This window comes from Phascolarctos cinereus, unplaced genomic scaffold (genome assembly GCF_003287225.1).
Source record: "Phascolarctos cinereus isolate Bilbo 61053 unplaced genomic scaffold, phaCin_HiC Scaffold_4;HRSCAF=312, whole genome shotgun sequence".
Lineage (NCBI taxonomy): Eukaryota > Metazoa > Chordata > Mammalia > Diprotodontia > Phascolarctidae > Phascolarctos > Phascolarctos cinereus.
Genome location: NW_027555847.1, coordinates 700763133 through 700790347, shown reverse-complemented (window position 1 = coordinate 700790347; position 27215 = coordinate 700763133). Strand labels below are relative to the sequence as shown.

The following is a 27215-nucleotide window of genomic DNA, read 5'->3' as shown; positions in this document are numbered from 1 at the left end:
ATCAGATTGATCTATAGCTGGCCATTGGACCCAGATGGCTCTGGAGGAGAAAGTGATGCTGGTGACTTTGCACAGCCCTCCCTGACTTAAATCCAATTCACTTGCAAGTCATGGCATCACCTTCCTGATGTCGTGATGCTCTTTGAGAACAGAGGACAAACAATAACAAAGAATGTTATAGTGGGGCTTCTTTTCAGGTACAGTTTGTACTACACGGCCACTAAAGTCTCTTCTACTTCTCAAATTCTGTGATTCTGTGGCTGGAAAGTCATTGTTTACCAGACAGTTGTTTGCATTTAGGTCTGATTTCTAGAAAATAGCCTTGTCTCGATTCAATTCTCCCATAGCGAAATTAGGGCATGGCACTCCTTTCTCCTGCCTCTGTAGTTTTGCCCAACTTGCGTCCTGTACCTCAAACGTAATCTTTCCTTACCACTTCCCTCTTGGGAATCCATGGTGTTCTTCAAGAATCAGTTGAACCACCAACTTCTTTTTGAGGCCTTTTGTAGGACCCCTTCCCCTCCTACCACCTCAACTCTGGCTCCCAAGGCTAACTTGGATCTGTTCTGTATAGACCTATATGTGTGCCTGTCATCTCCTCAGTTAGAACGTAAGCTCTTTGAGGGCAGGGACTATGTTATCTTTTATCTTTCGTATCGCAGTGGCTAGCACAGTGCTTAACACATAGCAAGCTTTTGGGGATCAAATGGGATAATCTATGTATAACACTTGGCAAACTTCAAAGTGTTATATAAACTCTAATTATTATTGTTGTTGATGATGATTAAAATGATTAATTGATTTAATAAATTCAACCAATTGCTCAATTAAGGTAGCTTCCTACAGTGGAAAGAACACTGTCTCTAGAGTCAGAGGACCTGGATTTGAATCTAGACTCTAGAATTTACTAACTGTGTGACCTTGGGCAAGTCATAATTCACCTTCCTGGGTCTCAGCTATCTCATCTGTAAAATGAGGGGGTTGAACTAGAGGGCCTATGAGATCTCTGATTCTCTCAGTGAAAAAAAAAATTCTGCATTAAAACTAACCCTTCAAATGGGGTACAGAAGTCTATTCTGCCCTACAGGAAAATAGAAGGGGAAGGAGATAAGAGAAAGGGGGGAAAGATAGAAGAGAGGACAGACTAGGGGAAGGGGTATTCAGAATGCATTTCATCTTGGGGTGGGGAGAGGGGTGAGATGGGGTGAAAATTTGGAACTCAAAATCTTGTGGAAGTAAATATTGAAAACTAAAAATAAATAAATTTATATTTAAGGAAAAAAAAACTAATCCTTCCTAAACAGGGACTCCATCAGGCTTCATGGGCAGAATTATTTTAAATAACCTATAGAAATTCTGATTGTTCCGAAATCTGCCTTATTATAACTGCTGCAATTGCAGATGCATTTTATCTTGTTAGCATTCAGGGATCAACATAGTCTTACTTCAAATGCTGATTTGTTTTTTAATTTCTCAGAACAACTTCTGATTGATAAACCATGTTAATATCTGACTTCCTATTCATTTCAGTTAAATGTATAAGCAAATGGAGAGTCCCCTGCAAAAAGCAGAACTGGGGAAAGAATCTATTAGTGTCCTAGTTTCCTTTTTATTATTCTTGGGGTTTTTTTCCTAATGAGAAAAATGAACTGATGTGACAATGGACATGTAATGGAATCTAATGACAGTTAAATGGAGGAACTCTTAAAGTTTTTCTATTTTCAAATTTATTAAATTTTAATACTTTTCTAAGCACACAACCAGCAATGATTTATTAAACGATTAACATAGGGGTGAGGAACCTGCAGCCTCGAGGCCACAAGTGGTCCTCTAGGTCCTCAAGCGTGCAGCCCTTTGACTGAAAACAAACTTCACAGAACAAATTTGGATTCAGTCAAAGAGCCACGCTTCAGGACCTAGAGGGCCACCTGGGGCCTCGAAGCTGCAGGTTCCTATGGATTAACATGTGCCAAAATCCGTTAAGAACTGGGAAGCCAGGGGGCAGCTAGGTGGCACAGTGGATAGAGCACCAGCCCTGGATTCAGGAGGACCTCAAATCCGGCCTCAGACACATAACACTTACTAGCTGTGTGACCCTGAGCAAGTCACTTAACCCCATTGCCTAACCAAAGGAAAAAAAAAAGAACTGGGGAGTCAGGGGACAGCTAGGTGGTGCAGTGGATAGAGCACCAGCCCCGGATTCAGGAGGACCTGAGTTCAAATTCAGCCTCAGACACATAACACTTACTAGCTGTGTGACCCTGAGCAAGTCACTTAACCCCATTGCCTAACCAAAAGAAAAAAAAAAACTGGAGAGCCAAATAAAAAGCAAAAATAATTCTTGCCCTCAAGGAACTTGAGGAATTGTCACTAGCATTTCCAGAACTGTACCAAACAATAGTGGGGAGAATGACCATTGTTGCCTCACTCCTATATTTATTGGGAAAACTTCTCCTGTATCTTCATTGCATATAACCTTGCTTTTGGTGTTATATACTTTTTATTATATTTTTAAAAAAAGGTCTCTGTATATTTTGTAAGACTTCTAGCAGAAATGGATGCTGCACTTTGTCAAAGCCTTTTTCTGCATCTGTTGAGATAATCATGTGGTTTGGGATGTTTCTGTTTTTCATATGATTATGCTGATTGTTTCCCTACCACTGAGTCATCCCTACATCCCTCATACCAAGGGTATTTAACCCTTTTTGTGTTATGAGCCCCTTTGGCAGATTGGGGAAGCCTTTAGACTTCTCCGAATGATATTTTTAAATTGAAGGAAATGGTAAATTTCAGTTAGAGGTTAGAGAAAATAAAGATGTAGATTTTTTTTCATACAAGTTTACAGACTTAATGAAATCTATCCATAGACCTCCCAGGTCAAGAGCTTCTACTCTATATTCTATCAGTTAATGATCTTGTTTAGCTCCCATAGCCACAATTATCATCTTATGCTAATGATTCCCAGTTCTATGTCAGATAGCTAGGTAACACAGTGGATTGAGTGCTAGATTTAAACCAGAAAGTCCTGAGTTTAAATCCAATCTGAATTTTACTTGCTGTGTGATCCTGGGCAAGTCACTTAACCTTTTGCCCCAGTTTCCTCATCTCTAAAATGAGCTGGAGAAGGAAATGGCAAACCACTCCAGTATCTTTGCCAAGAAAACTTCAAGGCTCAGATTCTTAAAATCTAGCCAAATGTTCAGATTCTTAAAATCTAGCCACTGCAATATGGCCGATCTCTAATAAACCTTCTCTTTGGCTGAAAGAAGGCTTGGGTTGAATTCTTTTAGGCAGGACGTGCATGTTGTGATTTTGGGGTCTCAGCACCCCTAAACATTTTGGTGTCCCATACAGGGAAGCTACCTAACCCCAAGTTCTTCTCCAGCCAAGACTGAAAGGTATGTAATATTCCCCCCACTTCTTTCTTGCCCTGCAGTTGGGGTCACTCTCCAAGCACCTGGAAAGGCTTGGAGGTGCTTTTCAGGCAGACAGTTAAGAGGCTGTCTCGCATTTGGCCTGAGGCTCTCAGGCTCTCAGTCCTCTGGTTCGATTTGAGGCCATAGACCTGGATACACCTTCTGCAGCATAGAAGATAAAGGCAGACACCCTATCTGGAAGTGTATGCCTAATTCTGTCAATTCTCTCTGTGCTAGGGAACTGGGAAAACCACAGGTGCTTTTTGGCTCCCTAAGGCTTACTCCCTTCCCTCTACACCTCTGAATCCTCTTTAATAGAGGTTACAGGGAAAAGTTAGAACAGCTAAAAACATCTTAGCAGATTCTGGAAGTTTTGTGATCAGTCATTAAGGAGTTTTGAAACACTTCCTTACAATCCTAGTCACTCCCTTCTCCCACTCCCTTCCCTTGAGTCAAGAGGATATCTGTTAGTCCTTCTCATAGGAGAAGAGAGTTTCACCCTCTGAATTCACCTTCTACAGCATGGGCCCCTAGGTCAATGGCCTTGGGCCCATGGGGCAGCCTTTGCCTGGAAGTATCACGCAGGTTCTGCACAGCCTGCTCAAGGTAAAGAAGCTGGCCTCCAAACTTGGGGAAGCACGCTCTTTTAAATTTGTAGTTTTAACTGTTAATGATGAGATGTTGATTCTCTGTGTAATTTGGAAATGAATTTAACAAAATTGAAGCCACCTGATTGGTAATGAGTTTGTTTCAAGTTTCAAATTGGTGAACTTCTTGTATCAGTTACGTCAAGCAACTCTTCATAATTTAGTTACCACTAAATAATTTGGCCATTGTTGGTTATTGTTTTAATGTGTAAACTTGCCAAAAATCTTGTTTGGGTTTTGTCTGGCTGAGAATTTGCAAGTATATAGAAATAATCTCTAACGGTTGGCTTTTTACACCAGGACAAATTTAAATTGAGATGTAAATCCTGGAAAAGTTTTTCCCAAGCTGTGATTAGTGAAACTTGCTGTCTGAGATTTTATTTTGAGTTGTCTGATGGGTCACAATAATCCATCAATAATCAATAATCCACCATCTGAGAGAAATGCCACAAGCTACTCAGAGAGAATGTGATACTGGTGGGAAGCCAGCATCAGGAAAAGCTGAGAAGACAATTTTAGTCTCAGTCTAAGATGGGATCCTCCTGGTTCAGTTTCCCCATTATGTTCCTTCGAAAAGGAATGTTACCTACCTGGCTATTCCTGATTCTGGCTATGAGATGCATTTGATACAGTATGGTTGAAAAACTGAATTATCTAAATCCAAACAGAGCTAAGGATGTTTTATCCTGTCATTTCTGGGCCCTAAATCTAGTCCCTACTTTATCCTTTTATAGCAAATTTCTATAATCAGAGTAAGTGGTCAGTAAAAGATCAATGCAAGTGTGTGAAATCTTGCTGTTTTGACCTGAATGTGTAGTCATTCAATGCCCCCAAACAACTGAAATTAAATCAGAAACATCTTCAGTTTGGTTTGGGGAGGAAAATTTCATAACTGAAGTGAAAGCCTCTGGCAAACTCAAATTCATTTGTATAACTATTGAGCCCAGAGGTAAAAAACTTCTACCAGCAAAAGTGTTACTTAGACTTTAGAAAAAGTAACAAGATCAGATCATCCTGAAGGTCAAATGTAAATTATTTAAATGGGGCTCTTACATTTTTACTTCTTCCCTTGTAGTCTTTTCTGTCAGATTTTTGTCTTCCAGACTACAGGCCATTCACCTACAGCTGGTAGCACACAGTGGGCACCAGCCAATGTCCTTCCATTGTCCCCTGGATGCAGCCTGTGCTCTGTTCCAGTCAACCTCTTTGGGACCCCCTCGAGGCAGGTCAGCTCTATGCCCCCTTGCCAGCAGGAAGCAGTTTCAGAAGCCAAGACCTCCGTCCTTTACCTCAAAAGAATTTGGGTCCCATTTGTTTGAGGGGGGAATGATGGGGATGTCATCTGAACCCCTAAAAGGAAAAGACCATGACTTTGGGATCTGGACCCCAAAAAGGAAAAACCCTGGACATTCCCACCTGAGGCTATAATCTTATCAACTGGCCTTTCATTGTGGCTATGCCCAATCTCTCAATTCTGTTCTGTTACCTCTCAATTGCCCCTGGCCACTTTCCACCCTTAATCCTATCTAGACTCCATTCTCCCTTGGCCACATGGTCCAAGTCCCTGAAGTTCTGTTCACTCCAGCTTACTGGCCACTCCCATCCAGATCCTCCTTAGGCCCCTCCTCCAGTCACCCCAAACTACTTGGGCACTCCTGGATCCCTCTCACAGTCTTTCTGTATATAAGATCCATCTTGTCTCTATTAAGGGGCTCAGATTCTCAAAATCTAGCCACTGCAATACGGCTGCTAATAAACCTTGTCTTTGGCTGAAAAAAAAAAAAACCCAAACCTCATATGGGTTCAGAGTCAGACACGTCTGAAAAAACAACTGAACAAAAAGCTAGAGCTAGAGCATGTTGATATAAATGACAGATCATAGATGTAGACATATAAATACTCATATTATAGTGGTGTTTGCACGCTGTCTCTCTCCAACTAAAATGTGAATTTCTCGAGGGTCAGGACCATATTTTTGCCTTTCTTTGTATCTTCAGCACTTACCTGGCACATAGCCTTAAATGCTTATTGACCAAGTGAGTGCTTGAGCTGAACTTCAAAGATCTAAGATGTGCAGATTATGAGGGAAAGTATTCCAGGTATGGGGAAAAGCCAATAGAAATGGGAGATGGAGTATTGTGGGCAAAGAACAGCAAGTAGGACAGTATAGCAGAAGTACTGCATGCATGGAGGACAGTAACATGTAAGAATTCTGGGAAGATAAGAAGGGGACACAAACAAAATAAGTATTTTTGTGGGGGTAGGCAATAAGGGTTAAGTGATTTGCCCAGGGACACACAATTAGTAAGTGTCTGAGGCCAGATTTGAACTCAAGTCCTACTGACTCTAGGGCCAATACTCGTGCACTATGGCACCACCTAGCTGCTCCATAAGAGAGTATTTTTTATTTGATCCTAAAGGTAAATGGGCAGTCACTATAATTTTCTGAGTACAAGGGTGACACAGTCAGACCTATGCATTAGGAAAATCACTCTGGCAGTTAAGTGGAGGATAGATGGAATGGAAAGAGACTTGAAACAGGGAAACCAACCAGCAGGCTATTGTAATCATCCAAGAATGAGGTGATGAGAGCATGCATCAAGGTTGTGGCTGTCTTAATGGAGAGAATGGATTCTACATGAACGATGTTGTAGAGAAAGAAATTAAAAGATTCAGCAACTGAGTAGATGCATGGGAGAGCCAGAGTGAGGAGTTGGGCACGACACCAGCAATGCTAATCTGAGTATCTCAGAGGAGGGGGCTGTCCTCAGCAATAATAGAGATGTTCAGAAGTGGCAGGGGGTTGGGAAGAAAGATAGTTATACTATGCACATATTGAGTTCCCCATGCCTATGCAACATCTAGTTGCAAATGTCCAATAGACATTTGGTAATGCAAGACTGGGGTTCAGCAGGGAGGCTAGGGCTAGATATGTAGATCTGGCAGTCATCTGCCCAGAGATGATAACTGGACCCACGAAGACTAATCAGATCACTGAGTATAGATAGAAAAGAGGACTTAAGACAGAGCTACTTAGAAGTCGTGGATGTGATGTGATAAAGATCCAGTAAAGGTGACTGAGGAGGTAGGAGGAAAGTCAAAGAGATAAAAGAAGAGAAAGTATTTAGGAGAAGAGAGTATTTAGAAAAATCAGCATCAAATAGAGATGAGAGGTCAGAAGATGGATAAGGACTGAGAAAATAACCTTAAATTTAGCAAGTAAGAGATCACTGATAACCAGATTTCAATTTTCAGAGGTAGGGATTTATCTAAACTTTGTTTCTGTTATTTTTTTAAACAAGATTTCACTTTTCACATGGGTAGTGAAGAATTATCTAAACCTTAGGTTGGTTTTCTCTCTTCTTTTTTTTTATTATTCTCCTAGTTGCATGCAGTTTTCTATACAGTAAGTACTTCATAAGAAGCCTGATAGAGTGGAAAGAGAACTAGATCTGAAGTCAGAGAATCTGGGTTTAAATTTTAGCTAGGTCATTTACCTGTGTAACCTTGGACAAGTCACTTGATTTCTAGGGGCCTGTTTCCTGCTCTAAAATGAAGGGGATTGAGCTAAATGATGCCTAAAGATCCTTCCTGCTCATCATTCCACAAATGATCTTACGTTGAACTGGAGAAACTTGTGGTGTGAGACTCCTGGTACAATTTTGATTTGTTTTCATGTACTTCCTTGTGGACATAAAGGTACAGTATTATTAGAGAAATTTTTCTTCCACAATTTAAAGAACAATACATCATTTTACCTATGATGCAGACTGGTATAAAAAAATCATAGGGAAATGCCCAAAGGGCTATAAAAATGTGCATACTCTTTGACCCAGCAATAGCACTTCTAGGGTTATATCTGAAAGAGATCATAAAAATGAGAAAAGTACCCATATGTACAAAAATATTTATAGCAGCTCTTTCTATGGTGGCAAAGAACTGGAAATTGAGGGGATGCCCATCAGTTAGTGAATAGCTGAAGAAGTTGTGGTATGTGAATGTGATGGAATACTATTGTGCTATAAGAAATGATGAGCAAGCAGACTTCAGAAAAACCTGTAAAAACTTGTATGGATTGATGCTGAGTGAAGTAAACAGAACCAGGAGAATGTTGCACATGGTAACAGCCATGTTTTTGTGATGACTAACTTTGATAGACTTAGATCTTCTCACCAATGCAAGGATCGAAAAGTCTCACGATGGAAAATGCTATCTCCATCCAGAGAAAGAACTACGGAGTTTGAATGCAAGTCAAAACATACTATTTGCTTTTTTTCTTATGCTTTGTTTTGTTTCTTCTTTCTTGTGGTTCCTCCTATTGGTTCTAATTCTTCTTCACAACATGACTAATGTGAAAATATGTTCAATAGGAATGTGTATGTAGAGCTTATATCAGATTGCACACCATCTTGGGGAGGGAGGTGGGGAGGGAGGAAGAGAAAATTTTAAACTCAAAAGCTTATGGAAGTGAATGTTGAAAACCAAAAATTAATTAATTTTTAAAAATCATAGGGAAAATTCCCAAATCTCCAGTACAGATAACACCTCTTCTGAAAACCATGCAATAATACCATAGTATAATATGAGGATCATGAGCTTCACAGGTTTCCAGAGAACCGAAGGAAAAGCATCAGTGGCAGTTGAAGCAAAGAAAGGAGAGAAGAAAAGCCCCCAAACCCAGAACAGCAAAACCTCCAAATAAAACAGCCAAGTCTCTGTCCTTGAAAGTCTTCCCTGGCATCTAGCTTGTTCCTCTTTACAGAGCTTAAGATCTCAAACCTGTAAGCCCAGAGGGCAAGTCCAAGGGCAAAATAAAGGAGGAATCTTGTTCCATGACAAAAATTCACAGAAACTCAGAACTGGAAGAGACAGATCGTTTGCCCTGCCCTAAATCACATTTCCAACCCTGACTTCTTTCTCCAACAAGCCTCAGTGCAGGTAACTCTCCCCCTAACTTTTTAGGTTCCTTTAATGTGTTCTTCCCCCATTAGAATGTAAGCTCCTTGAAGGCAGGAAATGATTCTCTTTTTATTTGTATCTGTATCCCCAGCCCTTAGCATGGTGGCTGGCACAAAGTAAGCACTTCATAAACATTTGTTGACTGCATGACTTGATCACATCCATTTAGTGTGGAACCACAAATATAACGAGTAGAATAAGCTCCCTGAAGGCAGGGACTGTTCTTCATTTTGGCTTTGTATTACCAACAGACAGTCAAGTCAACAAGCATTTTTTTAGGCACCTAGTATATGTCAGGAATTGTACTAAGTGCTAGGGTCCTTGGGGTAGCTAGGTGGCGCAGTAGATAGGGCTCCAGCCTTGGAGTCAGGAGAACTCAGACCAGTCACTTGACACTTACAAGATGTGTGACTCTGGGCAAGTCACTTAATCCCACTGCCTAGCAAAAAAAAAAAAGGGGTCCTCCTCCTCCCCATCAAAGGAGGAACTCATAGCTTTAAGGGAGGAAACAAAATACAAACAAGGGACACACCGTGCAGGATAAATTGAAGATAATCAACCGGGGGAAGGGGCTAAGGAAAACCTGAAGAGGATTCTTATAGAAGGTGTGATTTTAGCTAAGACTTGAAGCCAGAGAGGACAGAGAGCATTCCAGGCATGGTAGACAACCAATGAAAATGCCCGGGGGGTGGCGGGGGGAGATGGAGTGTTGTGTGGGAGAAACAGCAAGAAGGTGAGTGTCACTGGATCATAAGGACATGGGGGAGCGGGGGGAGATGTAAGAAATCTGGAAAGGTAGGAAGAGGGCAGGTTATCAAAAGTGGCCAGATGACTTTAAGAAAGCTGAGTGAGAAGGACAAGCATTAAGGCAGTAGCAAACGATGGCCCCCTATTGGGTGAGACCACAGCAGAGATAAAGACAAAAAACTGGCAAATGAACAGTATAAAGGAGACAGAGCTCACTCTTTGTATTTAGATGGGGTTTTTTCTTTTTTTCTCTCCTTTGCTCTTTTTGGTAATACATGTCTTTTTTATATTTCAAATAACTGATTTTTTACATATTATCATTCTTGTATAATTGTAGTCCCTTCCCCCATCCACAGCAGAAACACAAGGTATGGAAGGAAGAGAAGGCACCATTTTCTCTTTCTCCTTCTATTTCCGCTGCCTAGTATGAAGTTTTGAACACTGAGGAATGGGGAGGGAGGAAGGGTGTGTGGATTTCGAGGGATGGGGATGGGTCTAAATCTATGATTTCATTTCTGTAGGGTGCTCCCTGTGAGGAAATTTCCTTCATCAATGCCTTACCTGGAAATTATATCAGAGTTGCCTTGTACATATTATTTAATAAGTGCATGTTAGATTGAATTTGTTATCAAAACCATTCAGTGCTCTCTCTCGCGCTCTCTCTCTCTCTCTTCTCTCTCTCTCTCTCTCTCTCTCTCTCTCTCTATTTCTCTCTCTTCCCCCTTCCCCTTCCCTCTTAGTTTGGGGTCCTTAGTTTTCCACGGCCAAACAATCATGCTTACCTAGCTAACTCTGAAAAAAGCAATCCCTAACTACTGAATGGTATCCACTGAAGGTAAAGGTAGAATCCAGAAGTACAGAATAACCTCTTTGGAAGATGCCCTAAGGCCACAACTTGTAAAGGGATGCTTCCTCTAAGTCTTAGCACAAAAATTTACTGAATGCAAGAAAGAGTAACCACATTCTTATAAACCCTTAACGCCCACTCTCCCTCACCCTAATGGTTCCACACCCTGTTCCCAATATATTTATTTAGCTCACCTATTCACTCATTTTGCTTTCTTGACTTTTCTTGAGGTGTTTCAGTGGTAGAAGCCACCAAACCAGAAAGTCTTCCAAACCTAGAGGATCTATGTTACTCCTTGTGGACTTCCAAAAGTTGTGCATACAGCAGGTACCAAACAAATGCTACATGAATGAACTACTCATTCTTCATTTCAATGGACCTTCTGTTTCACGGCATCTACAGGTCAGCCCTTTCTTAAGCTGACCCGAGAGGATGATTAATATTTTGTTTTGTACACATGTACATGGGTTGTCTTCACCAACAGTCTCTTGGAGGGCAGGAACTGTTTCATATTTGCCTTGATATCACCAGCTCTTAGCACACTACCCAGGCCACAGCAGGCACCTGATAAATGCTTGTGGATACATCTTTCCACCAGAATTTTTAACGAAATCAGTAAAAACACCAGAATATAAGAAAATGATTTTATTTCTAATTTTCAGTTCTGATACAGTTTACCAATACGCTTTTACTCTGATAATTCAGCCTTGCCGCTAGCAAAGCCTCTGAGCTAACACCCATAAATACAGGTCGGGAGGCGATTAACATCCACTATTGTTTCTGTACATAAACTACTCTTTTCATGTCGTTTTTTGACAATTGCAAACCGACTACATAATACAGGTGGGCAAAAAGGCAAGAAGGGAGTCTTCTGAAACACTAAATGTATAATAAACACAGCGCATATTGTCAACATGTGCATGAGTCACATCAAATTGATGACATCCTAAAATGTATTCCTTTTAAAGGACAGATTTTCAATAAAATATTACATTTCATTTAATACTCTGGTACAATACTTCATACACTGCAGGAAAAGTAAAAGTAGGCCTAGTCATCAGCTTCAAGGATCCCTTCTCATTAGCCTTTAGTAATAAAAAGAATCACAATTATGTCATAAATAAACAGGCAAAATTAATAATTACAGGTTTTGAGGTTGAGCGTGGAAACATTTTTCAAATTAGTTTTGAGTAATAAAAAGTTATGAAAAACACTGAAATGAGCTCCTAGATAGATTTGCAATCTGTTCCAAATAAAAAAAAAAGGAGCAAACATTTTAGTGAGGATACAGTAACAATAAACTACATTTCTAAACTAATATTCAAGAGGGAAAATTAAAAGTTCTGTCCAAATTAATGGCTAGCAGTCCTAATAAGATAACCATAAATCAGCGTGACCATTTGCTATAAAACTTTTTTTTAATTTTAATTTTTTTTTCTACAATGCACAGTCAACGAAACTGTACCAGGTTTGTACTGGTAAAAAATATATAATATATATATAGATATGTTGTGCCTCAGGAGTTACACTCTTAAGTTTTCTTGTGGTGTAAAATCTATAATCAAATACTTCTAATTCAATTGCTTTCCCATTCCACTGAACTAGAAATAATCCATGATGTCAAATTATTTTTAAAAACACCTACTAGAATTATCTCAAGATACAATGGGAGTCGATAAATAAGGTGAATTAAATGGAGCTTCCAAACAGTTCATTCCAGAAACAAAAATTTACCCTTCTGTCAGTGGAATCCCCTACTCCCTGGACATACTGTTTCTAGCAATTGACTAGCTATTTTTATTCCATCAGAGAATGGTGGAATGAATGCGGGGGGAAAAGGTGAGCCAATTAAGCACCACCATTTTAAACACATGTATTAGCTCTGGGCATGCATCCCTTTCCCCCTTGGTGCAGCCCAAATTTGAGAAAATCAGAAAAGACTCAATGTGGACTTCCTGTACACGGAGGATGCAGGGGATGCAGCAGGGTCTGCTAGTTCAACTGCCTGCTTTGTTAACATAGGAGCAAATATTGCCCCATTACAGAAGAGCACCCATTAGGGGAACCACACTTTTAAAAAATAACTAGATTACTGACTTCACAGTGCCTCAAAAAAGTTCACAGTACAATACCCTTGTCACTGTACACTTGTCTTTGTGCAAATGCAGCACCGGACCTGACATGTGCCACCATCTCCCCAGCAAAGAGTTTGGCTTTTTTTTTTTTGTAGTAGGGGGAGGCTGGTTGGAGAATATGTGTGCTTAACTGGATATCTGCCCTTTGTTTTCAGTATATAAGGATGTCCCCACATTTCTAAACAATTCACACCTCTCTATATAGATTTTTGGTTTTTGTTTTTTAAATGATTGGTTTAACTCTTTCCAATAGCAAAAACTGAATGGCATTTTACTGTTTAACTGCCACAAAATCTGAAAAAAGGGTCCCCCAAATTGGAAAACTGGCTGTTGGTGACAATGTTGTCAATTTTATTCATGGACTATGCATGAGTGCTCTGAGCTCAGACGTGCAGGTAATGAAGATATGTAGTAACGAGCACATGCTGGTATGTTTGTAAGAAATGGAATTCACCTTAATTATGGACTCTCACAACTAACAGGACAGCCTCCTTGCCTTATATCAAAGCACATGTCCAGCCTGTACTGGGTCCTGGCATGGAGACGCTAAAGACAACCCCTCCATCTCTCTCTCTCCCTGCCCCCTCCCCAATCAACCACATGAAAAAGTCCATTCCTTTCAACTTGGGCAATCACCATGATTTTCAGCAGGGCCACACACTAGCTAGAAGCTTCTGGTTTTCCCTAAAAGAGCTGTTCACTCTGAAGTCTCGTTGAATCCATTTGTTGCTTTTGTTTTTAATTTCAATATCACATTTCAGACAAATTCTCTAGCTCAAAACACAGAATCCTGCTTTCACAACTTAAAAAGAGCCAGTTCACTTCTGCATGATACTCAGAATTAGGACTCCAGGTGGGGCGAGGCAGGCAGCTGGTCAGGGTGCAATAAGCAAGCATGAATACCTCAACTAAAAACAGGTTTTAATAAATGTGCACACACATATTTTTGTGCCAAAAACCTCTACTGTTCACGGCATGGTGCTCCTTGAGGGCAGATGCTATCTCTCTCTCTTTCTCTTTTTATCTTGGCACCCCCCCAGAAGCCTAGCAAAGTGCCTTGGTGCTCACTAACAAACTAAATGTTAGTTCAATGGAATAACTCCTACCATATGTGACTTGAACAATGTGAAGTCTTGAAGCCTTCAATGGACTCACAGGAAACAATTTCCAAATGCAAAAGGTGACAATTTCCAAACCTTGCTGAAAGCATTCCAACATTTTGTCAACTTTCGTAGCAAAATTCATTCGTTGGCTACAGAATGAATGCGACTTCAAACATGATTCAAGGTCATCCGATCTACCCATCATTGCCCCCGGGTTCTGTTGCTTCCTCATATACCACCTTTTCTAAGCTGCTAATTCTGTGAGCTCCACTCGCCAATCTGTCATGGCTCAAGCTCTCCACTGTGCCCTCTTCAGTGTCATACAAGCTCATGTGAAATTTGGTAAAGTGTGACCAAGTTCTGGTGATGCCTCATGGCTGCAAACTACAGACTACCAGTCTCTGAAGGGTTAAAGCTGCAGGTCACCAGCAGCATGGGGATGGCCAGGCTACAGCACTTTAGCAATAAAGAACCAGAGCATCAGAGATACCAAAGATCAGAAAAGGGAGGGGCACAGCCACGGAGCAAGGGCAAGTGATGACCAGGCATGAGATCACCACGCTCCAGGGGGCGCCCGGCGGCCAGGGATCGAGGGAGACCCCGAGGACACCAGGGGGACCCTCCGGGGAAGAGCTGCAGGACAGCACGGACGAGGGCTGAACAACAGAAGACGGCGTGGATGGGCTGCCACCGGCATCCCTACCAACGTGCCTGCCCGCCTTGAGGAGATCCCAGTTCCATGGAGTTATCCAGGGCTCAATAATCATTCAGTGATCTGGCAGAACTGAGACACAGTTTGACAATTCCATGATACTATACTGATTTAGGAAAACAAGAAACAGTTTCATTAAACCAACGTCCCATACAGGACTTCACAAAGCCAAGTGAAAGAAGTTACCTCACCATCAAGTTACAGGACAAGTTGGGTTCAGAGAGTGCAAATACTACTGATTCTACCCTACAGGCATTGACATTAATGCAACAAGTACATTTGTACAATCAAACCACTGTACAAATATAAGGATATATGCTGGTGAAAGTCTGTCCCAAAGTCAAGAGTCCAAAGTACTACAATAAAGTAGAGGCAAATAAGAGAGTTTTCAAAGTGCAATAAAAAGATGCACTTACTTCAATTCACCCGAATACAGGCTTTATGCAGCCCCCTTGGGGAGAGGGCCTGAATTCTCTCTCATCTCAGGCCCAGCTGCACTCACGCTAAGTAGATCCTACAGACAGCCAAAGTCAGGGCATTCGCTCTTCTGTGCATGAAAATGACCAAACAGGTCTTCCCAAATGACTTCAGGGAAAACCAACACTCTACCCCAGCTCTACTGGAAAGAAGCTCCCACTCTTGGCAATGTGGGCCTGATGTAGTCACTGACTCTTCTCCACTCTGCCTCTGAGACCCGGGGAGGCTCAAAGCACAGAAACAAAAGACAGCCAGAGGGCAAGGAACCTGAGTAGTTACAGGGGCTCAAAAGGGAAGTCACCAGAGGAGCTTATTTGTCTTTACAAATATGACCAAAAATACTTCAGCTGAAATAAACACAATGAAGAACAGTGGAACACACATAGCAAAGAGGGATGTGGCTCTGGAAGGCACTTAAGGTAAAAGAAGGTTGGTGAAAATCCCATTCAATGAAACAGAAAGGAGCTATCGCTGGCAATCCTATCCCTCAGTCCTGGCACTGACCCCTTTCTGCCTTGCTTCAAGCAACCCTCTATGTTCGCACAGATCGACTTGAGCGACCCGGCTCAGATCATGCATCCTTCCACTGGATTCTGAAGTACAGATCACCTAGAGAAGTGTAAGGCCTTACTGAAAACCACAGGAGCCCCGAGCATGGGGAAAGGGTCACACATATCAGCTCACAGATGGCATGGCAGGGTGGTTGGGGTTGAGCAATCACAAAGAATCATCAGAAGCTCACTAAAAGGTCTTCTGCCTCCAACTGTCAAGCCGCTAGATGACCGTGAAGGCCACAGGAATCACCCCAGGCTGCTGCCGCCTCCTGCCGCTGCTACAAGCTGCTGCTTTTCTGAATGACTGCAAATGTTCCCTCCAACACTGGTCATCAGTTTTCTCTTCAGCATAAAGACAGTGACTCTGGTTCAAAGGGTTGTGCATGTTTTCCCAACAGAAACTCAACAACTAGGCTGAGAAATAAGTCAGCCATCTGCTAACAAAAAAAGGCACCTCCTCTCCAAAAACCATCATCACCTTCCACTTTGAAGTGGCCAATTGGAAAGGAAATGCTCGACTCCGTAAGCTTCAGGCATTAGGACATGATTCTATCCCCTATCAGTTACAATAGATAATAATAAAAAATTGTTCCCATTTGTACTGGATGTTGTTTTGACAGATTTTCCCAAATCATTGCTCCTTCAAAAAGTGCCCTTTCATGCCTCACAAAGAGAAAGAGAATAAATCTGCTCCAATTTTAAAAAGAAAAATGCTGATAATTTGAATTTTAATCACCCTCATCTGCAAAATGTGGAAACGAAAATTTAATAGCTTCCTCAATTTAAAACAAAATTCTATAAAATATAACATTGTCTACATTGTAGAGATGATTTCTTCTTATTTAAAAAACAAGCAACTGTAAATCAGGCATTGTTGAGAGAGAAATTCATGATCTTTATATGGTTTCGCACTTTGCTTATTAGCAGAAGTTAAACAGTCAGAATGCAAACCTTCCAAATTCATTCTTCACATGAAAGTACTTGCATCTTTCTTGACCTTTTGGGGGTGGGGAGGAATAGTCATATCTGGAAAGAGAAGGAAAAAAAAGCAAGAAATTATTTAGGAATGTATATCTAAAAGCTTAATAAAAATGAAGACATTTTGTTGATGTGGAATTCCATATTGAAAAAATAAGCTCATGGCAAATCACCACTTTCTATTTGTTATTAAGAAATACTTTTGTCTCTAATCTGAAGAGTTAAACCTTCTAAAAAGGCATTAGGGCCAATTAGCAGGGTAGAATACTTTAAAATTATGTAGGATCACTGACTCAGAAATGAAAGGGAACTTAAATAATGATCATTTGATCTAATTCCTTTGTTTTACAGAGGGGACAGTGATCTCTAAAAGAATGCATGGTGATCTGAACCTAGCCTTGTTGTATTCAGTGGCCCTACTAATGGCACAAAAGTGAGAGCCAATGCTAACTGGTTCCAAAAATATCTCAACACATCAGAATGTTGGCTGAAATCTTTCTTATTTAACAAGAAGTCGATCTTCTCTAATACAATAGATTTTGACAGGGATAAATGTATAGTCCTACCATACTCAGCTACACAGGTACAGTTAAGGGAGACAGCACTTTGGTTAAATGCTAGCTCAGTAACAGCGTGATAGAGCAGTGGAAGAACCTACTGCGATTCTTGGCTACATCAAAAGTGACCGCCTCCAGAATGAGGAGGTGACCATCGCCTGGGCCCCTGGCCAGGCCCCATCTGTAGTACTGTTTTCACTCCTGGGAATCACACTATGGAAGATCCCTGACAGACTGGGGCAGACTCAAAAGAGGGCAAGCAGAAGAATGAAAGGACAAGAGACCATGCCACGTCAGTCAGTTGAAGGAACAGAGCATACTTTGCCTAGAAATTAGAAGATTTGGCAGCACAAGGGGCTCGAAACATGTTCAAGGATTTGAAATGCTTTCATGTGGAAGGGCTCGTGAAGAGACATAGGTCGCCTAAAAGAGTTGGGGATGGGGATGGGGGGCAGCTAGAATAAGAGAATCTTAGGAAGCTAAGGAGAACTAGGGCAGCAGAGAGAGGCCCAAGATCCAGAAATAAGGAAGAGCTGATCCTGCTGTGCTATCAGACATCTTCCGCACAACTAAGGTCATTTCAGGCAGCATAGGTCAAGAAGGGCACTGATGAGATGGAGAAGGTCCAGAGGAGGCCAATCGAGAGGGTAAAAGGCTTTGAGTCCATGCCACACGAGGATCAGCTGAAGGAAATAGAGTTGGGAGAGAAGGGTACATAATTGATGCTTCCCAGTATTTGAAGGTTATCATGGGGGGAAAAGAAAAGCTATCAAGGTTATCATTTGTTTTACTCAGTCTCAGAGAGAAAAACAAGAAACAAAAGTTGGAAGCTGTAACAGGCCAATTTGGGCTCAATATCTAGAAAAGGTCCCTCCTAACTCTAGCCAATGGGACGCCGTGAGAGGTGGTGGGCTCTCCTTCACTTGAGGATGTCTGAGAAGAGGCTGGATACCAATGTCAGACACATTGCACAGGGATGTTCTTCACAGGTACAGGGTGTGTGAAGAGGCCACGGAGAGCCGAGACCATGCTGAGATCTGGTGATTCTCTTTGTTGTGCTTGGTCCCAGAGGACAGAACTTTTACAAGCAGTAGATGCAAGTCACAGAAAGACAAATTCCAGCTCAACCTAAGAACGTGCTTCTTAAGCAGGAGAGCTGTCGAGAGGAGGAATGAGCTGCCTTGAGAGGCAGCGAGGGCCCCAACATTTGAGGTGTTCAAGTGGAGCTGGGGATGCTGTCAAGATGATTCTCATTAATGAACAGCCTGGAATGAGGTCGACTCTGAGCTGTTTCTGCAGCTTTTCCCAGGGTCACCCAACTGCTATGGGGCAGAGCGAGGAAGAAAGCCAAGCATTCTTAACTCCAAGGGGTATGTTCCTCTTTACACGAGCCCCACGGCATCCATACAGGTTGTATTCTAGGCGGCCATGGCAGCCCCTACTAAGCAATTCAGAAAAAGAACTAATTCCCAAGAGAGATATCAAGTCACCTTCAAAGAATGAACTCTGATTTTTGTGGATTCTGAAAAGGTTGTCAAAGTAAACACTGGCAGAATGTTACCTTGGGGCGGGAATAGTTTATCAAAGTTTTTAACACAGTTTTAACATTGGTATATTTTCATTAAATATTTACAAATGTTAATGTTGAGAGAAATGAAACCTATCACAAAACATGCATACTGAACAGTAATCGATCACGGCCACAAACATTCTGAAGTTAATTACCCAGCTCTGAGCTGAAACCTCGGCAGGTCTTCTCATCTAAAACTCTTCTGCTGCTGCACCAAGCCCACATTTTCATATACTCTAGCGCTATCTTCTCTCATTCTGAAAAAGATATTTACAAAAATGCAAACCAGGCAGAAGAAAGGCATCTTGTTATAACGTCACCAACCAGAGTATCAATAACTTAGTCAATCTGAAGATATTATGCCACGACTTTCAGATCCTAAATTGCAAAGTCAGTATGAGGGAAAGAAGATACCTGGAAGTATGCTGCCAAGGAGGCCTGCATTCTGCCCCCACTGCTCATCGATAAAGAAATCCATTTCACAAACCAGCTCTCCGTTGTGGTAAAGAGCCCAAAAGATGTTGTTTGTAATTCATAAGACCTTTCCCTTTATTAGGGTAGTTAGAAGGAATATATATAGACAGAGGGCACAGGTGTGAGTTGAATATGAAGGGATGATATCTAAAAAAATAAAATTAAGGGGTAAGAGAGGAATGTACTGGGAAGAAGAGAAAGGGAGAGGTAGAATGGGGTAAATTATCTCACATAAAGGAGGCAAGAAAAATATTTTACAGTGGAGGGGAAGAGGGGGGAGGTAAGGGGGAGTAAGTGAACCTTACTCTCATCAGAATTGACTCAAAGAGGGAATAACACAAACACACTCAATTGGGTATAAAAAAATCTATCTAACCCTACAGGAAAGTAGGAGGGAAGAGGACTGGGGGCACGTCCCCCCCACCACAGTGATAGAAGAGAAGGCAGATTGGGGGAGCGGGTAGTAAGAAGCAAAACACTTTTGAGGAGGGACAGGGTGAAAGGAGAGAGAGAACAGAATAAACAGCGGAGCATGGGGGGGCAGAAACAGAATGGAGGGAAATAGCAACAGTAAATGGGGAAAAAAAATTTTGAAGCAAGTTTCGCTGACAAAGGCCTCATTTCTCAAACATATAGAGAACTGAGTCAAATTTATAAAACCAAGAGCCATTCCCCAAATGATAAATAATCAAAAGATATGAACAGTTCCCAGATGAAGTAATCAAAGCTATCTATAGCCATATGAAAAAATGTTCTAGCCCACTACTGACTGGAAAAATGCAAATTAAAACAGTTCTGAGGTACTACCTCATACCTATTAGATTGGTTAAGAGGACAGAAAAAGTAAATGACAAATGTTGGAGAGGATGAGGGAAAAATGAGACACTAATGTACTCACTGTTGGTGGAGTTGTGAACTGATTCAACCATTCTGCAGAACAATTTGGAGCTATGGCCAAAGGGCTATAGACCCAGGCATGCCCTTTGACCTGGCAACGCCACTACTGGATCTGTATCCCCAAAGAGGTAAAAAACGAAAAGGAAAAGGACCTATATGTACAGGAATATTTATAGCAGCTCTTTTCTGGGGGCAAAGAATTGAAAATTGGGGGATGCCCATCAGTTGGGGAATGGCTAAGCAAGTTGTAGTGTGTGATTGTAATGGAATACTGTTGTACTATAAGAAATGACGAGCAAAATGCTCTCAGAAAAACCTGGAAAGTCTTACATGAGCTGATGCAAAGTGAAATATATTGTGTACAAAGTTACAGCAATATTGTAAGATGATCAGCTGTCAATGACTTGGCTATTCTCAGCAATACAACAGTCCAAGACAACTCTGAAGGACTTATTTATTTGTTTGTTTGTTTATTTTTAGTGAGGCAATTGGGGTTAAGTGACTTGCCCAGAGTCACAATGCTAGGAAGTAGTATGTGTCTGAGGCCGGATTTGAACTCAGGTCCTCCTGACTCCAGAGACGGTGCTCTATTCACTGCGTCACTTAGCTGCCCCTCTGAAGGACTTATGATGAAAAATGCTATCCATCCCCAGAGAAAAAACAGATGGTGTCTGAAGCATACTTTTTTACTTTATTTTTCTTGAGGTTTTTTTTTTGTCTGTGTTTTCTTTCACAACATTATGGATGTGTTATACATGACTACAAAAAAAATGTCATCGGGAAACAGCAGACAAAGTACGTAAAATACAATGAATGTTTAAAAAAAAAAAAGAGGCCAAGAAGCAGGAATAGGAAGAGAAGAAAGCAGCATTCATCTGCTAGAGGAAACACATCTGATACATGACGTATGACATGATGATTAAATTAGAAGCACACATATGATTACTCACCTCACACACAGTCTAAACCATTTGTATGGAAAAGTAATGACAGAATATACACACAGACTACAAAAATATATAAAAAAAATTTAACCACAGCAACAAAATCCAGAAAAAAATGCAGAAATAAAAAATCAAAGGGGGATACAAAGGCAAACAAGATTTGCTGTTATTTTTCTTAAAGTTAATACACACTCTTAAAAAACAAATCATAACTAATGGAGTTTGTGGTTTTATAGCAATCAATTTTGTTCTATGAGTATTTCAATATTTGTTTTTGTTGAGTTGTCAAGTTTAAAATAAATGAGTGAACAAATAAATAAATGGGCAAACAAATAAATAGACAGATAAACATATAAATGAATGACTAAACAAACAAACAAACACATGAGAAGCCAAAGGCAGAACAGATTTGCAAATGTGAACCAGTAGGAAAGAGCCAATAGGAGGCTTGTGAAAATTAACCTAGAGAGGCAAATGTTAACCAAAGGGACCAGTAATGTAAGCTTCTTGTGGCTGTTCACAGAATTGATCTGACAAGTGTCTATAAATTACATTTTGTGAATAAGGTCCCAAAACTCATATCTATCAACTAGTAGCAAACATGTAGCTCAACTCTATGGTGACAAGCTAAGGGCTCACTTATTTAACAGGTTTCCAAAAATCTTCTCCCCTCCCCCCAAAAAAGGTAAAGACGGGAGGGGAGGAAAGGATAACCAGCAACCATCAGCCTTGGGAACAAAAAGATATAAACCTAATTTGGTACTTGGCTAGGCTCAACAAATATCGCTTTGATATATTAATAACCCCTAGGGAAGGCAACAGCCAGCCAGCCAGCCAGCCATCAGTTAAATAAACCAGCTAAGGCTTTGAGAAGTATTAACAAGGCACAAGCTACGAATCTGCTAATTGATAATGGACGTTATTAGCCAGCTGATTAACCACAGCACATGTCCATGTAAGTCTTGGGCTGCAAAAAGAGCCATTTTGCAGAAGGATTTTCAGAAAAAAAACCCAATTCCCTCCCTACTACTTACTCTGGACAGGCTGGAGTCGGGGTGCAGGGTGGGAGAGGACTCTGATCTCCACTTGTCTGGTCCGCTAGGGAATATTTAATGTTTGTATATTCATGCCCTTTTCTCTTACTTTTCTGAAAACCAAAGAGCAAAGATAAAACATTTTAAGTTTCAGAAAGGCCTGAAAAAAGAACACGTTTTAATGAAGGAGCCTAAAATCTCATTCTTTAGGTGGTCAAACAAGTGGTGAACATTCAGGAAACACTAAGACGCTGTCAGAAGCCAGAATGGATAAGAATTTATCTTTCCAACTACAATGTACAACCTGAACCTTTCCTATGATCAAAAGTGCCCTTTCAAGCCTAGAGAATTTTAGAGCAAGACGAAATCATGTGTAACAACTTCAGCCTGGCTCAGAACAAACCTCTTAGCTAAGAGAGGGAAGCATTCCCATAGTCACCATTTCATGGCTCCTCTGCAATACAGCTTTGTGAGCCCCAGGTATGAAATCAGAACAGATTCCAGGAAAAGACTGAACTCCAGCAGAAATGGCCCCACAGTCCCAGCAGCCCCAGCCTGAGCAGTGCAGAAGGAAGGAAGCCCTGGGAAATGGCTCACTGAAGAAGGAGAGGCAGCAGGGCTACACAGACACCTGATGGTGTCCCCTCCACACCGTTCCTTACTCAGTGAGGGGCCCTTTGGACCCCTCAATGCTGCAAAGCTGGTTCTGAAAAATCTCCCAGTAAGCACATCACCCCAACTCATACACAAGCTGAGCCAAAGGGGTGGCAAAGCTCTAAATGAAATAAATTGAACCTCACTCGCCTGAAAATGAAACAACACCTCTAAAAAAGAGATCAGTTAAGAATCCCTTCCCATTTATGCCGATACCATTGAATCAGGACTTCTAACCTCATCAAATATCTGTATCATCATGCAATGTATCTTTCAAGCTGAGGGCAGTCTCAAAGAAACATTCACTATCTAGCATTTGCAGCATTTTTGACCTAATTATAAAGTAACCATTACCCAAACAGCACTGACTATCATTTAAATGAGAGTTCATTTTACTGGCAGCGGGATATAGGTGCCTAAGGGCACACTATGAACCAGCATTAGTAAGGAGAGAATCCAAAGGAAGCAAAAGTCACAGGTTAAAACCCCTCATGGGCCAGGGTTGGGGCTGGACTTCAGTGCTCTCAATGGCCACAGACTAGGCCTGACTAGTTCTAGCTACCTACCTTGCAAATATGTCAGTCATTAGTTAGGAAGCACGCTCAAGGGAGAGATTTTAATGGATTAACATCCAGCACAACTACCAGATGCATAAATGGCTGAAAGATTACACTCTGTGGATGATAAACAGCAACATCTTTGTATACAAAGGGTGGCATATTTCAACACACATTACCAACAAACAAACAAATTAAGTTCCTTGCTTATATTCACTCAAGTCTATTTTGGAGTAACTTGCATGCAAATAACCCAAGAACCTCAAAGTCCATCAATTTTAGCACTGAAATCTCAGCCTGACTGATATGAAATCTTCTAGAAAAGGTAGACTATACAAAAACCTACAAAATGAACTCTTCTCATTAACTCTTTCCTCAAGACCAAGAGGAATCCTTTTTGCACTGCAGTAACTGTAAAAAGAGGGCAATTTTTCAAAGAGGAATACAAGTGGTTTAGGAATGACCGCAGTGACTCAAAGAATCCAGAGCTCTGACTGCACAGCTTCCTGGGACTTTTGTAGCAACTTGAGGACAACCACGGATGGAGCTGATTGATGGGGAGCTGGCTCAGCTCCCTGGGGACTCTGACAGCTAAATGGAGCCCTTCTGTCTCACTGGCTGCCTGAAACACTAAGAAAAATTCCACATGAAATTTTAAATTTTTCCATAACAGCTTCATGGAGGAATGTGCTTTGGGAGATTAAAAAGCAACCTGAAACTGATTCTTCCCTCCATCAGATTTCATTGACAGCAAGATTGCCAAGACTTTTAAAAATCTATATGAATCCAACTGCCTCACCAATGGTTTTGTAGCCAAGACTTTCAGCTGGTTAGGAAAAGGGACAATTGCAAGGCTCTGAAATCATCTGGTAATATAGATTCAGAGTGCTCGCTCGCGCTCGCTCTCTCTCTCTCTCTCTCTCTCTCTCTCTCTCTCTCTCTCCCCCCCTTCTCCCTCCATATATATATATACATATATATATATGTGTGTGTGTGTGTGTGTGTGTGTGTGTGTATATATATATCTCTGTATGTGTGTGTGCACACACACACACACACCCATATACAGAGATACAAATATGGATAGATATCTTTCCACGTGTGGTAACTCCAGGTTCTTTAATCTTTAACTCTTCAAAAAAGAATCACAGTCCAGGTTTTCTCTTGCTTTTCCCCACTCCCTGCCCCCAAGAAGCTACCAACCTAAGTCTCTGCATAGTGAGAAAAAAGAAAATGAAAACCACATGTCCACATTAAAAAATAACTGAAAAAGTTGTCCAAAATGCTACATGTCCAAACGTCAAGAAACAAAGTCAAATGATAACTAAATTATAAGGTGGCTACAGCAGAGGCCTTGCATTCAGTTCAATTCAACAGAGGATGAAATAAAATAGCCCCTGATTTCAAGGAGTTTACACTTTAAATATATATATAGATAAAACTAAATTGATTTTTTTCTTCTGTGTAGGAAAAAAAACCCATCATCCACTCCAACTTAGCACTTCAAACAGTGAGGAATCTGACAACCAATTAAAATAGAACTGACGTACTAGGAAAGAAGAATCCCAAGATTCATCAAAACAAGAATTTGTACCACTTTCAGAAGTCCTGCCCTCCCAACAACATAAGCACCTCAACTCTCCTAACTTGTGCTGATCTATCCACACAATTTTAAATACAGATTTAAGGAACTGAGAGTTTAAAAAACATAAACGTTAAAAAATCCCTGAGCTGGCCTTTGTTAGCATGTTAACCACACAGTATGTCATAGTGGCCACATAAGATCCTGGCAAGCAAATGGAGCGAAGACCAAGGTCTATTCCCAACAAACAGGCCTTGTGTTCTGGCTAACTGAGCCCTGGCAACGTGGTGGCTACTTCACTGAACTAGAAATTGTCATTATGGAGGGCCCATTACCACTCTAAAGAAAGCTTCAGGCCGTGGCCCAGATCTTTGGAAGGCAATCACAGCAATACCAACAAACCACTTTGATGCTCAGACAAGATTTCAGTAACAGCAAGAGCTATGCCACTAATGGAAAAAAAGCCATTCTACTTCTTTTCCTCATCTCAGCATATTCCTAATTAACTCAGCTTCGGGTTTGATATGAACAGCTTTTAGATGGAGGGACTCTAAGTTCAAATTCTTCTTCATTACCCAGATCTTACTGAAAATGGAAATTTCACTGCTTCCAACTACTCGACAGCACTAAGAACTGGCCACCCCGAAGCCTGGGTGTTATCAGAGTGACCAAATTCAGACTAAGACATGGAAATCGGAGAATGAGCTTTGGGGTTACAGGAATGGTCCAAAAGCTTAGGGGCTTGTATGCTAAGCTTAGCTCTTCCATCAGCTCACTGCACAATCCAAGGAAAACCAGAGCCTTCCTGTCCAGTCATTTCCTCATCATTCTTCCTTCTAGGAGGTCAAATGGCAAATTCATTAAAGCTCCCAACGTGTGTGAGGGTCACTCTCGTGCTCCATGAGTCTTTCACACCTGCTCCATCGGAGGAACCTCCTATTGGGCACTGGCTCCTTACTCAAAAGGAGGAATGTAGACAGCCACTGATATGCTTGGGGCCTGCAAGGGACAGAAGGTACCCCAGGCTGGAGCTATCCTCCACTTAAATAATTTCAGATCCAATGAGAAAATGCAGCATGAAGGCTACTTGCCAATTTATGCAACAACTGTACCTGCTCCTCCTCAATTCTGCGCTGTAGCGTCTCAATATAATGCTGCACGGCCATGTAGATAAATCTGTACTGGGCTTCTGTCTGGACCATCCCTGACCTCTGGGATCTCACCATCTGAATGGTCTTGGGAACATCAATGTCACAATCCACACCTAGAAGAAAACAAACAGCAGTGCTGACCCTGCATTGTCTCACATATCACACGAGGCCTCTGTACACACACAACTGACACTCAGCTTTGATCTATGAGCAGGAAAGGCTTTCCACTGATAGAACTGGTCCCCAAGGATTCACACAGCCAAGAATCATTCATTTCCACATCCCACAAAATACTATGTGGGTGGCCATTAAAGGACTCAGTCCGAGGGGACACAGCTCTTTAGTTCAATTTCCAGTTGCCAACTCTGCCCACCACATCTGGTGCTCCTGCACCAGCTAGAACTGCTCTGGAAAGATACAAGTTTGGTGGTCCCATTTAAATCCATTTCTCCTCCTGACGTGGTCTTTTGTTCTCTCCCCCAGTAAACATGAAAACAGAAATTTGAGCTTCTGAGTCCACAGCTGACTTACCTTTCTCTCTGATAATGTCAATAAGGATGTCAATCACAATGAAAGTTCCTGTCCTGCCAATCCCAGCACTGTGGGTAAAGAAAACAAAAAACTGTTCATTTTTCTTCCAGTCACAGCAAAGCCTTTCAAGGGATGGTTATGGTTTCCTCTATGTGGATGTGTGTGTGTGGATGTGTTGTGTGCACACACACACACACACATGCACACATTGTGTTGGGGAGGTGTTCAAAATAAGAATACTGATAATAGACCAAATGTCGGGGAAGGGGGATTATTTTTAACAAGGCATATTTTAATTAAGTTGTGCAAATAACTAAAGTTAAGTGGCCTCCCACACATCTACTTGCCCACTGCGCAAATATAATATACAAAAATAAAGTCTCCTCCTGACACACACAGCTTACCCCAAATGTGGGGCATGATACATTTGTGGGCACCAGTATGAAGGCATGAGGCATGAGATCACAGCTCCCACCAAAGCCCTGAATGGGATGTGGTCCATGTCTATTTAAAGCAATCAACAGTAGCTTGAGGGGAAAAAAATCTCTTCTTTCCATGTTAAAAGAGATCAGAACTACAACCAAATCAGAGCCTAAAATCCTACACACACAAAAAAAGAAAATCGAACAAGATAACAAACTCCTTCAAACCAGGGACTGTGTCTCATCCTTCTTTTATCATTGCAATAC

At 41.3% G+C, this 27215-nt stretch overlaps 1 protein-coding gene across 1 annotated transcript in view; it reads right to left on the bottom strand.

Moving 5' to 3' along the window:
* Nucleotides 1-11246: 11246 nt before the first annotated feature.
* Nucleotides 11247-27215, bottom strand: part of PTPN11 (protein tyrosine phosphatase non-receptor type 11) — a 71531-nt gene continuing 55562 nt past the window's right edge. The window contains exons 12-16 of the mRNA XM_020979888.2: nucleotides 26527-26594; nucleotides 25957-26108; nucleotides 22052-22164; nucleotides 18858-18959; nucleotides 11247-16623 (exon numbers count right to left, since the gene is read on the bottom strand). Of these exons, the coding sequence (XP_020835547.1) occupies nucleotides 18890-18959; nucleotides 22052-22164; nucleotides 25957-26108; nucleotides 26527-26594 (403 nt within the window). The 3' untranslated portion in view covers nucleotides 11247-16623; nucleotides 18858-18889. The remainder of the gene's footprint in view (nucleotides 16624-18857; nucleotides 18960-22051; nucleotides 22165-25956; nucleotides 26109-26526; nucleotides 26595-27215) is intronic.